General features: G+C 41.1%; 1 protein-coding gene across 6 annotated transcripts in view; it reads left to right on the plus strand.

The window, feature by feature from the left end:
• Positions 1-10113, plus strand: part of tmem131l (transmembrane 131 like) — a 97351-nt gene extending 87238 nt beyond the window's left edge. For all 6 annotated transcript variants that reach the window (XM_023998373.3, XM_024147422.2, XM_023998374.3 and 3 more), the window contains exons 29-34: positions 1600-1678; positions 2060-2175; positions 2503-2635; positions 6025-6101; positions 6247-6386; positions 9567-10113. In XM_023998373.3, the coding sequence (XP_023854141.1) occupies positions 1600-1678; positions 2060-2175; positions 2503-2635; positions 6025-6101; positions 6247-6386; positions 9567-9884 (863 nt within the window). In that variant the 3' untranslated portion in view covers positions 9885-10113. The remainder of the gene's footprint in view (positions 1-1599; positions 1679-2059; positions 2176-2502; positions 2636-6024; positions 6102-6246; positions 6387-9566) is intronic.
• The last annotated feature ends 1697 nt before the right edge of the window (positions 10114-11810 follow it).

Genomic DNA, 11810 nt, shown 5'->3' on the forward strand with positions numbered 1-11810 from the left:
GAGAGCCAGAAGGAGGTAGACAGAGAGGGTAAGAGAGAGAGAGAGGTAGACAGAGAGAGAGAGAGAGAGACAGAGGATAGAGAGGAGTAGACGAGAGAGAGAGAAGGTAGACAGAGAGAGGAGGTAGACAGAGAGAGAGGCTAGACCAGACACGCGAGAGATAGGTAGAGCAGAGAGGAGAGGTCAGAGCAGAGAGAGAGAGGTAGACAGAGAGAGTGACACGAGAGAGAATGAGACGACGAGAAGAGAGACCCGACGGTAGACAGAGAGAGAGTAGAAGAGAGAGATGAGAGTAGACGAGAGAGAGAGATGAGGAGAGCGAGAGAGACGAGACAGAGAGAGATTGAGACGAACGAGAGAGCGAAGAGAGGGTAGACATGAGAAGAGAGAGAGACAGAGAAGAGAGAGAGAGAGAGGGTAGACAGAGAGCAGAGAGAGAGCGGAGACAGTGAAGAGAGAAAGCGCGTTAACAGAGAGTGAGCTCTCTCTCTCTCTCTCTCTCTCTGTCTACCGCTCTCTCTCTGTCTACCGCTCAGCCATATATTTCCTGTGTTTTGAGGGGTGCAAAAACCACTTGTCATTTAAATCTCTTACTCTGGTGACTCTTTCTCACACTTGCTAGTGCCGTTCGTGTTTTCTCATTGACACGAGGACCGCATTAACGTTTATATTGACCTGTCAAACACACTCTGGTAATAGCTGAAATGGGCTCAATGGAATACATTTGTTTTTCCGTTGCCTCTATAAGAACGCTAACAATACGTCTGGGATTTAACACACTGTCTCGACAGTTGCATCACAAGAAAGATGTCTTATTTTGGTAGGTTTAGACTTATGTGCATTTGAAAAAAAAGTTATGCTTTAGTTCAAATGTTTCCAAATTAGAGGTGCTGAAATTAAAGGTACTTCTGAAAATGTATAGTGATACATTGTTTGCGAGATCAGACATTTTAAGTATGTATAGATGGGCGTAATCTAGAGCCAAGCATTTGATTTTAAAAATGCATGGTTGTCCTCCTCACGACACACTTGTTGAATTATGCAAGAGAATGTGACAACAGTAATGAATAACTAATGAGGCTGTCTAGACAGCGCAGGGGAGTGCAGGTTGGCCTAGAGACAGAGCATGTTTTTGTTGCCGGTTTTAGTCCTGTTCCACCCCTTTATATAAAATGTATTAATGAATGCAAATACACCCAGGCAAATGACGCACATAATATTGTTTATTTTATCACAAAGTATTTTTTTTAAACCTGGGGGGGAAAGGTGTTTTACAATAAATGTAAGGCCTGAATTCCTACCAAAATGCCTGAGATCCATTCGTTATTTGTCCGTGCCAGTAATATGTTTTATGTGCTATAATTCAGTCAATCTGATTTTGATTTATAGCATTCGAAAAAGTATTGCAGTATTTTCACTGTTGCATTTATCTGAATTGTTATTGAAACCTTTTAACAATTTCCATGAACGTTACTACTCCCACGCTCTCTCGCCCCCTCTGGCGCTGATATGGTAGAGAGAAGGATGAATGAACCAACACGTTTTCATTAGAAAGCAGGGTCAGAGTTGCGGTTTGTAGCTGTGTGTCTGTGTCCACAGGGGACTCCATGCAGTACGGCGTCTACCCAGCCGAGAGGGACTGCTACCAGACCATGAACTCCACCTACAAGGCCCAGAGGTACACGCGCGCACACATTAACTGATGTAATCACACACAGACGGATAAATACACACATGTAAACACACACAGCAACCACATAGAATGGAAGACGTACTCTTATGGTCATTTAGCAGACTATTTTATTTTAAGCTACTTACAGTTCAACCCACAACTGTAGTGTGGCAAGCACGGCCATTCTCTAACCAACTGTATCGCTCTTAGTGTTTCAAGAAGTGTACTATCGTTCTAAAAGTCCTTAGGATCAAAGTGTTTTTGTCATTATCAACCCTAATGGAGAAGTCAAAATTCCAATAATAATGATGATCATTTATGTACATTTTTTAAGTGTTTTTCATTACACACAATCTCAACGTGCTATATCTGTCCCCTGGCGTGCAGCATGAATAACCTGTACAGGAAGGAGCCTTGCCAAAGCCCAACAGAGCCCGCCCCGGTGCCCCCCAGCTTTGCCCCCAGTTTCGCTTCTGTAGCAGCCCGCATGGACAGAACCATGGGTGAGTGAAGTGCTCAGTCAATAAATGTTGACATACCTGTACATCAGAACCCGTGTGTAAAATGTATTGTCTATTATAAATAGTACGTTGATCTCAAAGGGAAGTGCTATAAAATCAAGGGTATTGTATTGTTTGTCATTGCTTGAATGCGTTTTGCAAATGAGTGCGATTGCTGTAAATGTTTGGTGTCGTAAATCGGGGATGGCCAATGCTCTTTCTGGACAGCCAAGTACGCAGGCTTTTTCTCCAACCCTACTACAAAGCCTGCGTTAGCGCGTTTCTAACAGGGTAAGCTGTATCTTAATTGTTTCCCCTCTTCTCTCTCAGATGTGGCGGGCCACTATTTGCCTGAGGAGACGTGGTCGGCACCCTCCGTGCCCCTCACCAATGAGTTCAGGTACAACACCTCAGAGGCCGTGCCCTACGTACCTCAAGCCTCAGCCCCCGCCCCCTTCAACGGGTACGTCACTAAGCCAAGGCGAAATGTACTAGTTGTGTCTTTTTGTACAGTCATGTTGTAGCTTAGGAAGCCATTTTGATTGTCTGTCGATCATCCAGCTATTTTATACAGTAATCATGTGCCTATGAACCAGAGTTTATAGCACTGAGGCGGTGTGCCCTAGTAGGGAGTGCTCACCCTGTACTATTAGCTCAAACAAATAGAACGTTGTCATGTCTACCTACTTCTCATATCCTTCCCAATAAAAACAATCAAGCATGCCAGAAGTGCTTAAAAATTGCACACATTAACATATGTAGCCTAAGAAACAAGGTTCATGATATCAATAACTTGCTTGTAATAGATGACATTCAGATTTTGACCATCTCTAAAACTCACTTAGATAATACCTTTGATACAGTGGTAGCAATACATGGTTATAACATCTACAAAAAATACAGAAATGCCAATGGGGGTGATGTTACGGTCTGTATTCAGAACCACCTTCCTGTAAAGCTTAGAGAGGAACTCATGTTAAATACTGTTAAAGTATAATGGCTACAGGTTCATCTGCCTCACCTAAAGCCCATTCTTGTAGGAAGTTGCTATAGACCACAAAGTGCTAACAATCAGTATCTGGATAATATGTATGATTTGCTTGAGAATGTATGAGGTATCAACAGAGGTGTATTTTCTGGGTGACCTTAATATCGACTGGCTTTCATCAAGCTGCCCACTCAAGAAAAAGCTTCAAACTGTAACCAGTGCCTGCAACCTGGTTCAGGTTATCAATTAACCTTTACAAACAGCACAGGAATGAAATCATCAACATGTATTGATCACATCTTTACTAATGCTGCAGAAATCTGCTTTAAAACAGTATCAAAATGTATAGGATGTAGTGATCACAATATAGTAGCCATATCTAGGAAAACCACAGTTCCAAAGGCTGGGTCTAATATAGTGTATAAGAAGTCATACAATATGTTTTGTAGTTATTCCTATGTTGATTAAAAATTGTATGGTTTAGAGGAATGTGGCAAAAGGAATAGCAAATAAGTCTGGCTGCACAACCGATTGGCAAACGTACTGCAAATTGAGAAACCATGTGGCTAAATTGAATGAAAAGAAGAAGAAACTATACTATGAAACAAAGATAACTGAATGATGGTAATACCTTTTACAGCACCTTAATTGTAATTTAAGGCAAAAAGACACTCAGCTCCGTCGTTCATTGAATCAGATGGGTCATTCATCACAAAAGCCACTGATCTTGCCAACTACTTTAATGATTTGTTTTCATCGGCAAGATTAGCAAACTTAAGCATGACATGCCAGCAACAAACGCTGACACTACACATCCAAGTATATCTGACCAAAATATGAAAGCCAAGCATTGTAATTTTTTATTTCCGAAATGTGAGTCTGGAAGAGGTGAAGAAATGGTTGTCTATTAACAATGACAAGCCACCTGGGTCTGACAACTTAGATGGAAAATTACTGAGCATAATAGCGTACGATATTGCCACTCCTATTTGCCATATCTTCAATGTAAGCCTACAAGAAAGTGTGCTTTCAGGCCTGGAGGGAAGCAAAAGTAATTCCGCTACCAAAGTATAGTCCCCTTTACTGGCTCAAATAGCTGACCAATCAGCCTGTTACCAACCCTTAGTAAACTTTTGGGGAAAATTGTGTTTGATCAGATACAATGCTATTTTACAGTAAACAACTTGACAAGACTTTCAGCACGCTTATAGGGAAGGACATTCAACAAGCACAGCACTTACACAAATGACTGATGATTGGCTGAGAGAAATTGATAGCAAAACGATTGTGGGAGCTGTTTTGAGACTTCGGTGCGGCTTTTGGCATGATTGATCATAGTCTGCTGCTAGAAAAACACATTTGTTATGGCTTTACACCCCCTGCTATATTGTTGATAGAGTTAGCTGTTTAACAGAACAGAGGGTGTTATTTAATGGAAGCCTCTCCAACATAATCCAGGTAGAATCAGGAATTCCCCATGGCAGCAGTCTAGGCCCTTTCACTTTTTTCAGTCTTTACTAATGGCATGCCTCTATGTATGCGGATGACTCAACACTATACACGTCAGCTACTACAGCGATTGAAATGACTGCAACACTTAACAAAAAGCTGTAGTCAGTTTCAAAATGGGTGGCAAGAAATAAGTTAGTCCTAAATATTTCTAGAACTAAAACCATTGTATTTGGGACAAATCATTCACTATGCCCTAAACCTCAACTAAATCTTATAATGAATAATGTGGAAATTGAGCAAGTTGATGTGACTAAACTGCTTGGAGTAACCCTAGATAGGGCGGCAGGTAGCCTCGTGGTTAGAGCGTTGGGCCAGTAACCGAAAGGTTTCTAGTTTTTATCCCCAAGCTGACAAGGTAAAAATATGTCGTTCTGCCCCTGAACAAGGCAGTTAACCCACAGTTCCTAGGCCGTCATTGTAAATAAAATTTGTTCTTAACTAACTTGCCTAGTTAAATAAAGATAAAATTGAAATAAATAAATTGTAAACTGCCATGGTCAAAACATGTTGATGCAACAGTAGCTAAGATGGGGAGAAGTCTGTCCATAATAAAGCGCTGCTCTGCCGTAACAACACTATCAACAAGGCAGGTCATACAGGCCCTAGTTTTGTCGCACCTGGACTACTGTGGTCAGGTGCCACAAAGATGGACTTAGGAACATTGGCTCAGAAGATGTAAACGGAATGCACATCAATCTCTCATGGCCCAAAGTAGAGGAGATATTTACTTACTCAGTACTAGTCTTTGTAAGAAGTAGCTGTCTGTTTTAAAATACTAGCACACAGCTCGGACACGCATACCCCACAAAACATGCCACCAGAGGTCTCTTCACAATCCCCAAGTCAAGAACAGACTATGGGAGGTGCACAGGACTACATAGAACCATGTCTACATGGAACTCTATTCCACATCAGATAACTGATGCAAGCAGTACAATTATTAATATATATATACACACCTTATACACACCTTATGGAACAGCGGTGACTGTGAAGAGACACGCATACACGTACTAACACACGCATTCTACACAGAAGTACATATGGATTGTGTATTGTAGGTATGTGGTTGTAGAGTAGTGGCCTGAGGGCAGACACTTAATGTGTTGTGAAAAGTGTTATGAAATGTTGTCACGTAATATTTTTGATTGTATGCAACTGTCTTAATGTTGCTGGACCCCAGGAATAGTAGCTGTTGCCTTGGTAGCAGCTAATGGGGATCCTTAAATTCAAATGTGTTTATCCCTGTAATGTTGTCATCTGTCAATTTATAGATTTTTTTTAAATTGTGAAATCATGTGTATTAGCTAATTCACAATTTTGTATTTTTGTTCATTTGTGTTCTCGAACAGCTTCCCTTGGAACAGTGCCAACAGCCAATGTAACAGCCCGTACGTGTACTGTGACCAGGGCAACTACATGTCAGCGGGTAGGCGTCAAATCTACTGTGTTATTGTGTGTAAAATGTCTTGTACAGGTCTCCCTTGAAAAATGACTTTTGATCTCAATGGGACAACCTGGTGAAATATCATGGGAAAAACACTTAACATTGTGTCCTTACCATCGGTCCGCAGGCAACACCAACTTCCACAATAATTTCCCATGCCAGCCAGAGAGCCAGACGGTAGCCTACAGCCACCAGCCCAGCTGGAGCGAGGAATGTTCCCAGGAGGCTCCCTCGACCTGGGATACAGCCGGCTGTGTGGGCAGCAAGGTAAACCTCCGGGACCCGCTGCTGGCTCCATTCAACCTAATCCCCCTAATATCTATCATTACTGTCCCCCTGTCTGCCTCAGTCAATGACCTTAGTCCTAACCACTTGGCTTTGTGCCAGGTAAACTAAGCTTCTGCACCAAAGACGAAGCTAAAACAAGGAACTGCCTTCGTTTATACTTAACATTATTTTTTTCTCTCCAAACCTTTATTTTGCCCTGTGGAAAAAGCCATGTCCTAACGCTTACTAAATCTGTCTCAGTAAAGCTTAGTATTTAATGTTATATATTTATGATATTAATATAAAGTATAAAGGATTGTTTGAAATTATTTATATGGATAATCAATGTGAGTATTATTGTAACTCATCTGAATCTGTTTTCTGAAACGCCCTTTGACCTCTGTAACCTCTGTTTTTCCCTTTTACTGTGCTGTCTGTGGTTATCACATTTTCACATCACAATCTAACTGTGTGATTTATAAAAAAGCAAATGGAGCTCAGAAAATAGGAACTGCAACCTCTGCGGTTTGATTGGGAATCTAGGGAGTGAGGCTTTGTCTGCTTCTCTTGCGTGGACAACTTCCACTTTTCACAAACTACCATGGTTCTGGCCTCAGCATGGGTCAATACAACGTAGATCATAGTCTTTCGGTTAGGCTTTATTTTAGAGAGCATTGTTTACCTGTTATTTAGACCAAAACAATGTCACTGACTACTTGATGACATTGATGATACCTTTCTTTTCCTAATTCTTGGTAAAAGTCACATAAGTGGTACGTATTGTATTGAATTATTTTCTAACAAGAACCAGGAAGTGAATACCAACATACTAGTGGTGACAGGGCTGTAAAATGAAGCTTTTATGCTTGTTTTTATCAAGATCCTGACCACCTCCATTATCATCAAACATGTCTTGTGTACTATGTTCCCTCAAATTTATTTGGGCGCTGAGCAAATTTCTGGGTTGATGAGTGCAAACTTGAATGTTGTGAAAATTTGGTGCAACTTCCCGTGCATGTTTACTGTGAAGACTGAGGCTGTACCTGCTTTAAGTTACAGTTTTAAGTGGCTACTGTGGCTATTTGATCGTAATGTAGGCCTACCAAAAACAATGGAGATAATGCATCCCGTAACATTTTAACATGGAAATAGCAGTTCTATCATTCAGCCTACAGTAGCAGCCAATGTGTTGCGTTCAATGTAGGTCTACATTCCAAAAGAAAACATGCTGGGCTTGACATTATCCTGTTTATCCACATGTCCTTCAGACAATGTGACTGAAAATGTTGTTTGATGCAAGAAACCACTTCACAAATAAAATGCATCATTACAGAGAATCAGACAAATTATGCTACCCTCTGCCTATTGGCCACTTAGCTTATTCAAGCCTGTCTCAAATACAACACTGCCCCTTTAAGACAAAAAAAAGCTCTTTACCTAACTCGCTTTTCAAAAATGTATAGAAATGTATGTTTGTGCTCTTGTAGGAAGGAATCACTCCCCTATTGCTGACTACAAATGATCTATAACTCGGCTAATAACTCACTAACTAGCAAAGGATATGAACAAAATGTTTACATGCAGCTCTCGCTTTGATCTCAAAACAAGCGCATCTACTTACGGCCGCTCATGCTGTAAACAAAGTCCAGTTCATAGTAAATTGCACAGATCCATATATGGCAATGGTCTATTTACATATAGGCCTACTGCAGCCCTGATTGTTTATGCCGCACCGGTCTGTGTAGAGTACGGGCGGAGTAGTGCGTATCAATGCAATTGAATCCTACTCCTATGCGTTCTGTCTACAACAAAATCTCTTGCATAGTTTCGGTATGTTGCATTGAAAGTGGCTAATATTGTGTTGATTCGATCATAATTTCAACAGTAAAGGGAAATGTTGATAGTGTTAAGTGAACTCTAGAACAGTGGTCACCAACCTTTTCTGAGTCGAGATCAATTTGAGTCAAAATGCAAGCTGAGATCTACTGCTCAGATTTTTTTTCGACATTAACAACTTAAGCATATGCAACATTAACCAATTTACAACAGTACCATGGCAATGAGGTTTGTGCAGTAAACTATAGGCAATAAGTCAATAAGTTATGACCAAATATTGGCTTTGCTTGAATTGCCCTGCCAATGCGCTGTTGTTCGGGCCATTTTTTTTAATTCAAATTCGAAATTTGAGGTAGGCTATATAATCACACCGGTAATAGATCCGTTGTTGTATAAAAAATGTATTTTACCTTTATTTAACTAGGCAAGTCAGTTAAGAACAAATTCTTATTTACAATGATGGCCTAGGAACAGTGGGTTAACTACCTTGTTCAGGGGCAGGACGTGTGAAGCACAGCTGAGTGAGCATACATTTAAATCATTAGCTTTTTTTTTTTGTATACTGGGCTGATGGTACCTGCATCTGATGGTCTTGTTCAGCGGAGGGAGAGGGCAGCAGACTGAGGGTCCGCCTCTCAACCTCATTCCGCTCTCCCTTTCCTCCACTGACACGGTCTTCCAGATGATGGCGAAACCCGAGTCGCACCGCATTATTTCTGCCTCATGCGCAAGTGTGTTACTCCTTTGAACAGAGAAAGTGAAATATTCCTTGATATTATAAAAGACCCAAGCCGCTAATAATAACGGAAGCCTATAGATGCACTTTCCTACTCATTCATTACTGCTGGAGTGCTTGTTGTAGCGCTGAGTTGGAAATAAGAAGAACGTGTATTTTAAGGCTTATAAAAGTGTTGAATATTAAGTTAAGAACTTAAACATGAACTCACTTGTAAAAACAGCAGCTCTTTGCTGTAATCATTGAGTCTCTCTAGTCATGGTTTTAAATGTTTTGATATCTCACAGTATCAACTTTACTGTAGCTTTCTTTTATGCCTGCTACATTAGTGCAGACACGGTCATCTGAGCCATCCGATTGGCCAGTGGTAGGCCTATACTGCACTTGATTTGCAGAGTTTGTACCTTCAGACACATGAAGTGGTTAAAAATGGCAACAGTTCCAGAGGGAACATTGTGTGTTTAGGAAATTCTCATGAACTTTACTTTTAGATTTTTGCCATCACTGAAGTGTCCAGCCACATTTAATATTATAATTTTTTTGTTAAATAAATGGTGGCATTTCTTTTCTAAACCATATTTTGTTTCTCTTGCTCTGTTCCCCCTTAGCCATATTTCCCCGGCACCAGGAGCCTGTCCCCAATGTCCAGTCTGTTCGGTTCCATCTGGACCCCCCAGAGTGAGCCGTACCAAAGCCACTTCCAACCCGAGCGCTCAGCCCCCATGTCCCCGGTGTCCCCCGTCTGCCCCATCACCCCGCCTCACGCCCCCTTCAACCGGGAGCCCGGGGGCATGTGCCGCCCCAAGCAGTACTCCAGCTTCAACCCTTTCGGCCCCCACATGAACCTGGACATTTGGAACTCCTCATCCAACCGCAGCTCAAACTCGCAGCTGTCCAACGACTCGGGCTACTGCGGCGACATTTAACAAAAACCTGGCATAACCGACGACAACAAACAAAAACGATGCTATAAAAGAAAGGAACAAGAAATGAATGTGCTTTTATCGATAATGGGGGGAAAAATGTGAATATTCCTTTACTTTTATGTTCCTTTTTTTCTTTCAAACGTTCAATGTTGTGAAAGGTTAAGCATTTGTTGTATATTTTTCTAGATGTTTTGATCATAGAAAATTAAAACATTTAAAAAGTTTTGTACTTGATGTCTTGTTTGCTTTGTCCCCAACGCTACAACTATTTATCAGTAACAGAGAGACCGTATAAGCTTGTTATCTTTGCCATCCATCGAAATCACTTTCATACAGCAGTTTAAATCGATTTACAAAAACAATTATAACCAGAAAATGACACAGAATTCAAATGTACAGCAGGTGATGACCTAATAATATACAGTGAAATATCACTGTGCACAATTGATGTCAATCAATTAAAAGTAAGTTTATAAAAGTGACATTTTTAAGATTCTAGGATGAGGATATTTGTTGATCTTTGAACACAAATTGAACTATACAGAATAAAAATATAAACACAACATGCAACAATTTCAACTATTTTACTCAGTTGCAGTTCATATAATGAAATCAGTCAATTTAAATAAATTCATTATGTGAAATCCATAGATTAGGGCCTAACTGGGCAGGGGTGCAGCCATGGGTGGGGCTGGGAGTGCATTGGCCCACCCACTTGGGAGCGCATTGGCCCACCCACTTGGGAGCCAAGTCCACTGTCTTGGGAGCCAGGCCCAGCCAATCTGAATTCGTTTTTCCCCAGTAAAGGGCTTTATTACAGACAGAAATACTCCAGTTTCATCAGCTGTCCCGGTGGCTGGTCGCAGACTATGTGGAGGCCTTTTATTGTCCCCACCACAAGGTGCACCTGTGTAATGATCATGCTGTCTAATCAGCTTCTTGATAACCCATCCACCTGACAGGTGGGGCATATCTTTGCAAAGGACAAAATGCTCACTAACAGGGATGTAAACACATTCATGCCATTTTTGGGGGGGAAACGCTTTTTGTGCGGATGGAACATCTCTGGGATCTTATTTCAACTCTTGAAACATGGGACCAACACTTTACATGTTGTGATAATATTTTTGTTCAGTATAAATCAGAAATAACACCAGTCCCCACTCTGGCTTCACTTTCTCTTTTGACTCAATGGACTGTTCCATAAATACTGTTTGACAGAGAAAGGGGAAATACTATGCTCACTATTTGGCATCGTTTGCCTGGCTACCCAAACTCCTTGCTACGGTGAATTGCTATGCCACAGACGGTTAGTTTCTTCTCTGCAATGAGTCTGGATCTGAGTACCTCTCCAACGATTTCTTGAACGCAAACACATTCTAACCGTTCTGATTGGTCCCAGAAACCAATGGCATCGTGGCACACAAGGTGATTCACAAATGCTGTTTAGCCTACATTTTATTTAGCCAGATAACCATTCCATTGGACAGTAAATTGCTTGCAGGAACAGGGGATTTGGGATAGTCAAATTATCACTGACCGGTAAGGGGGACTCGGAACACATTTTAGAATACGGACCACTCTTTTTCATTTAAATCAAGTTATTTAACACAAGGAACCCAGTGGTTTATTTTGCTCTACATTTCTCAAGTTCTAATAATTTAAAATCATTGTTATAGTTGTAAATACACTGTGGCCAGTTTATTAGGTACACCACCCCAATCTGGAAAATGGTTCACTCCTACAGACGGTTAGTCATGTGGCAGTGGCTTGCTATATAAAGCAGGCTGACTGACATCGAGGCATTCAGATACTGTTCAATTAGGAAGAACTAGTGACTTTGTGCGTGGTATGATCGTCAGTGCCAGTCTCAGAAACATCCTGGACTTTATACGTATGACGGTGTCTAGGGTTTACCGAGAATGG

This window comes from Salvelinus sp. IW2-2015, linkage group LG13 (assembly GCF_002910315.2).
Source record: "Salvelinus sp. IW2-2015 linkage group LG13, ASM291031v2, whole genome shotgun sequence".
In the NCBI taxonomy this organism is placed as follows: domain Eukaryota; kingdom Metazoa; phylum Chordata; class Actinopteri; order Salmoniformes; family Salmonidae; genus Salvelinus; species Salvelinus sp. IW2-2015.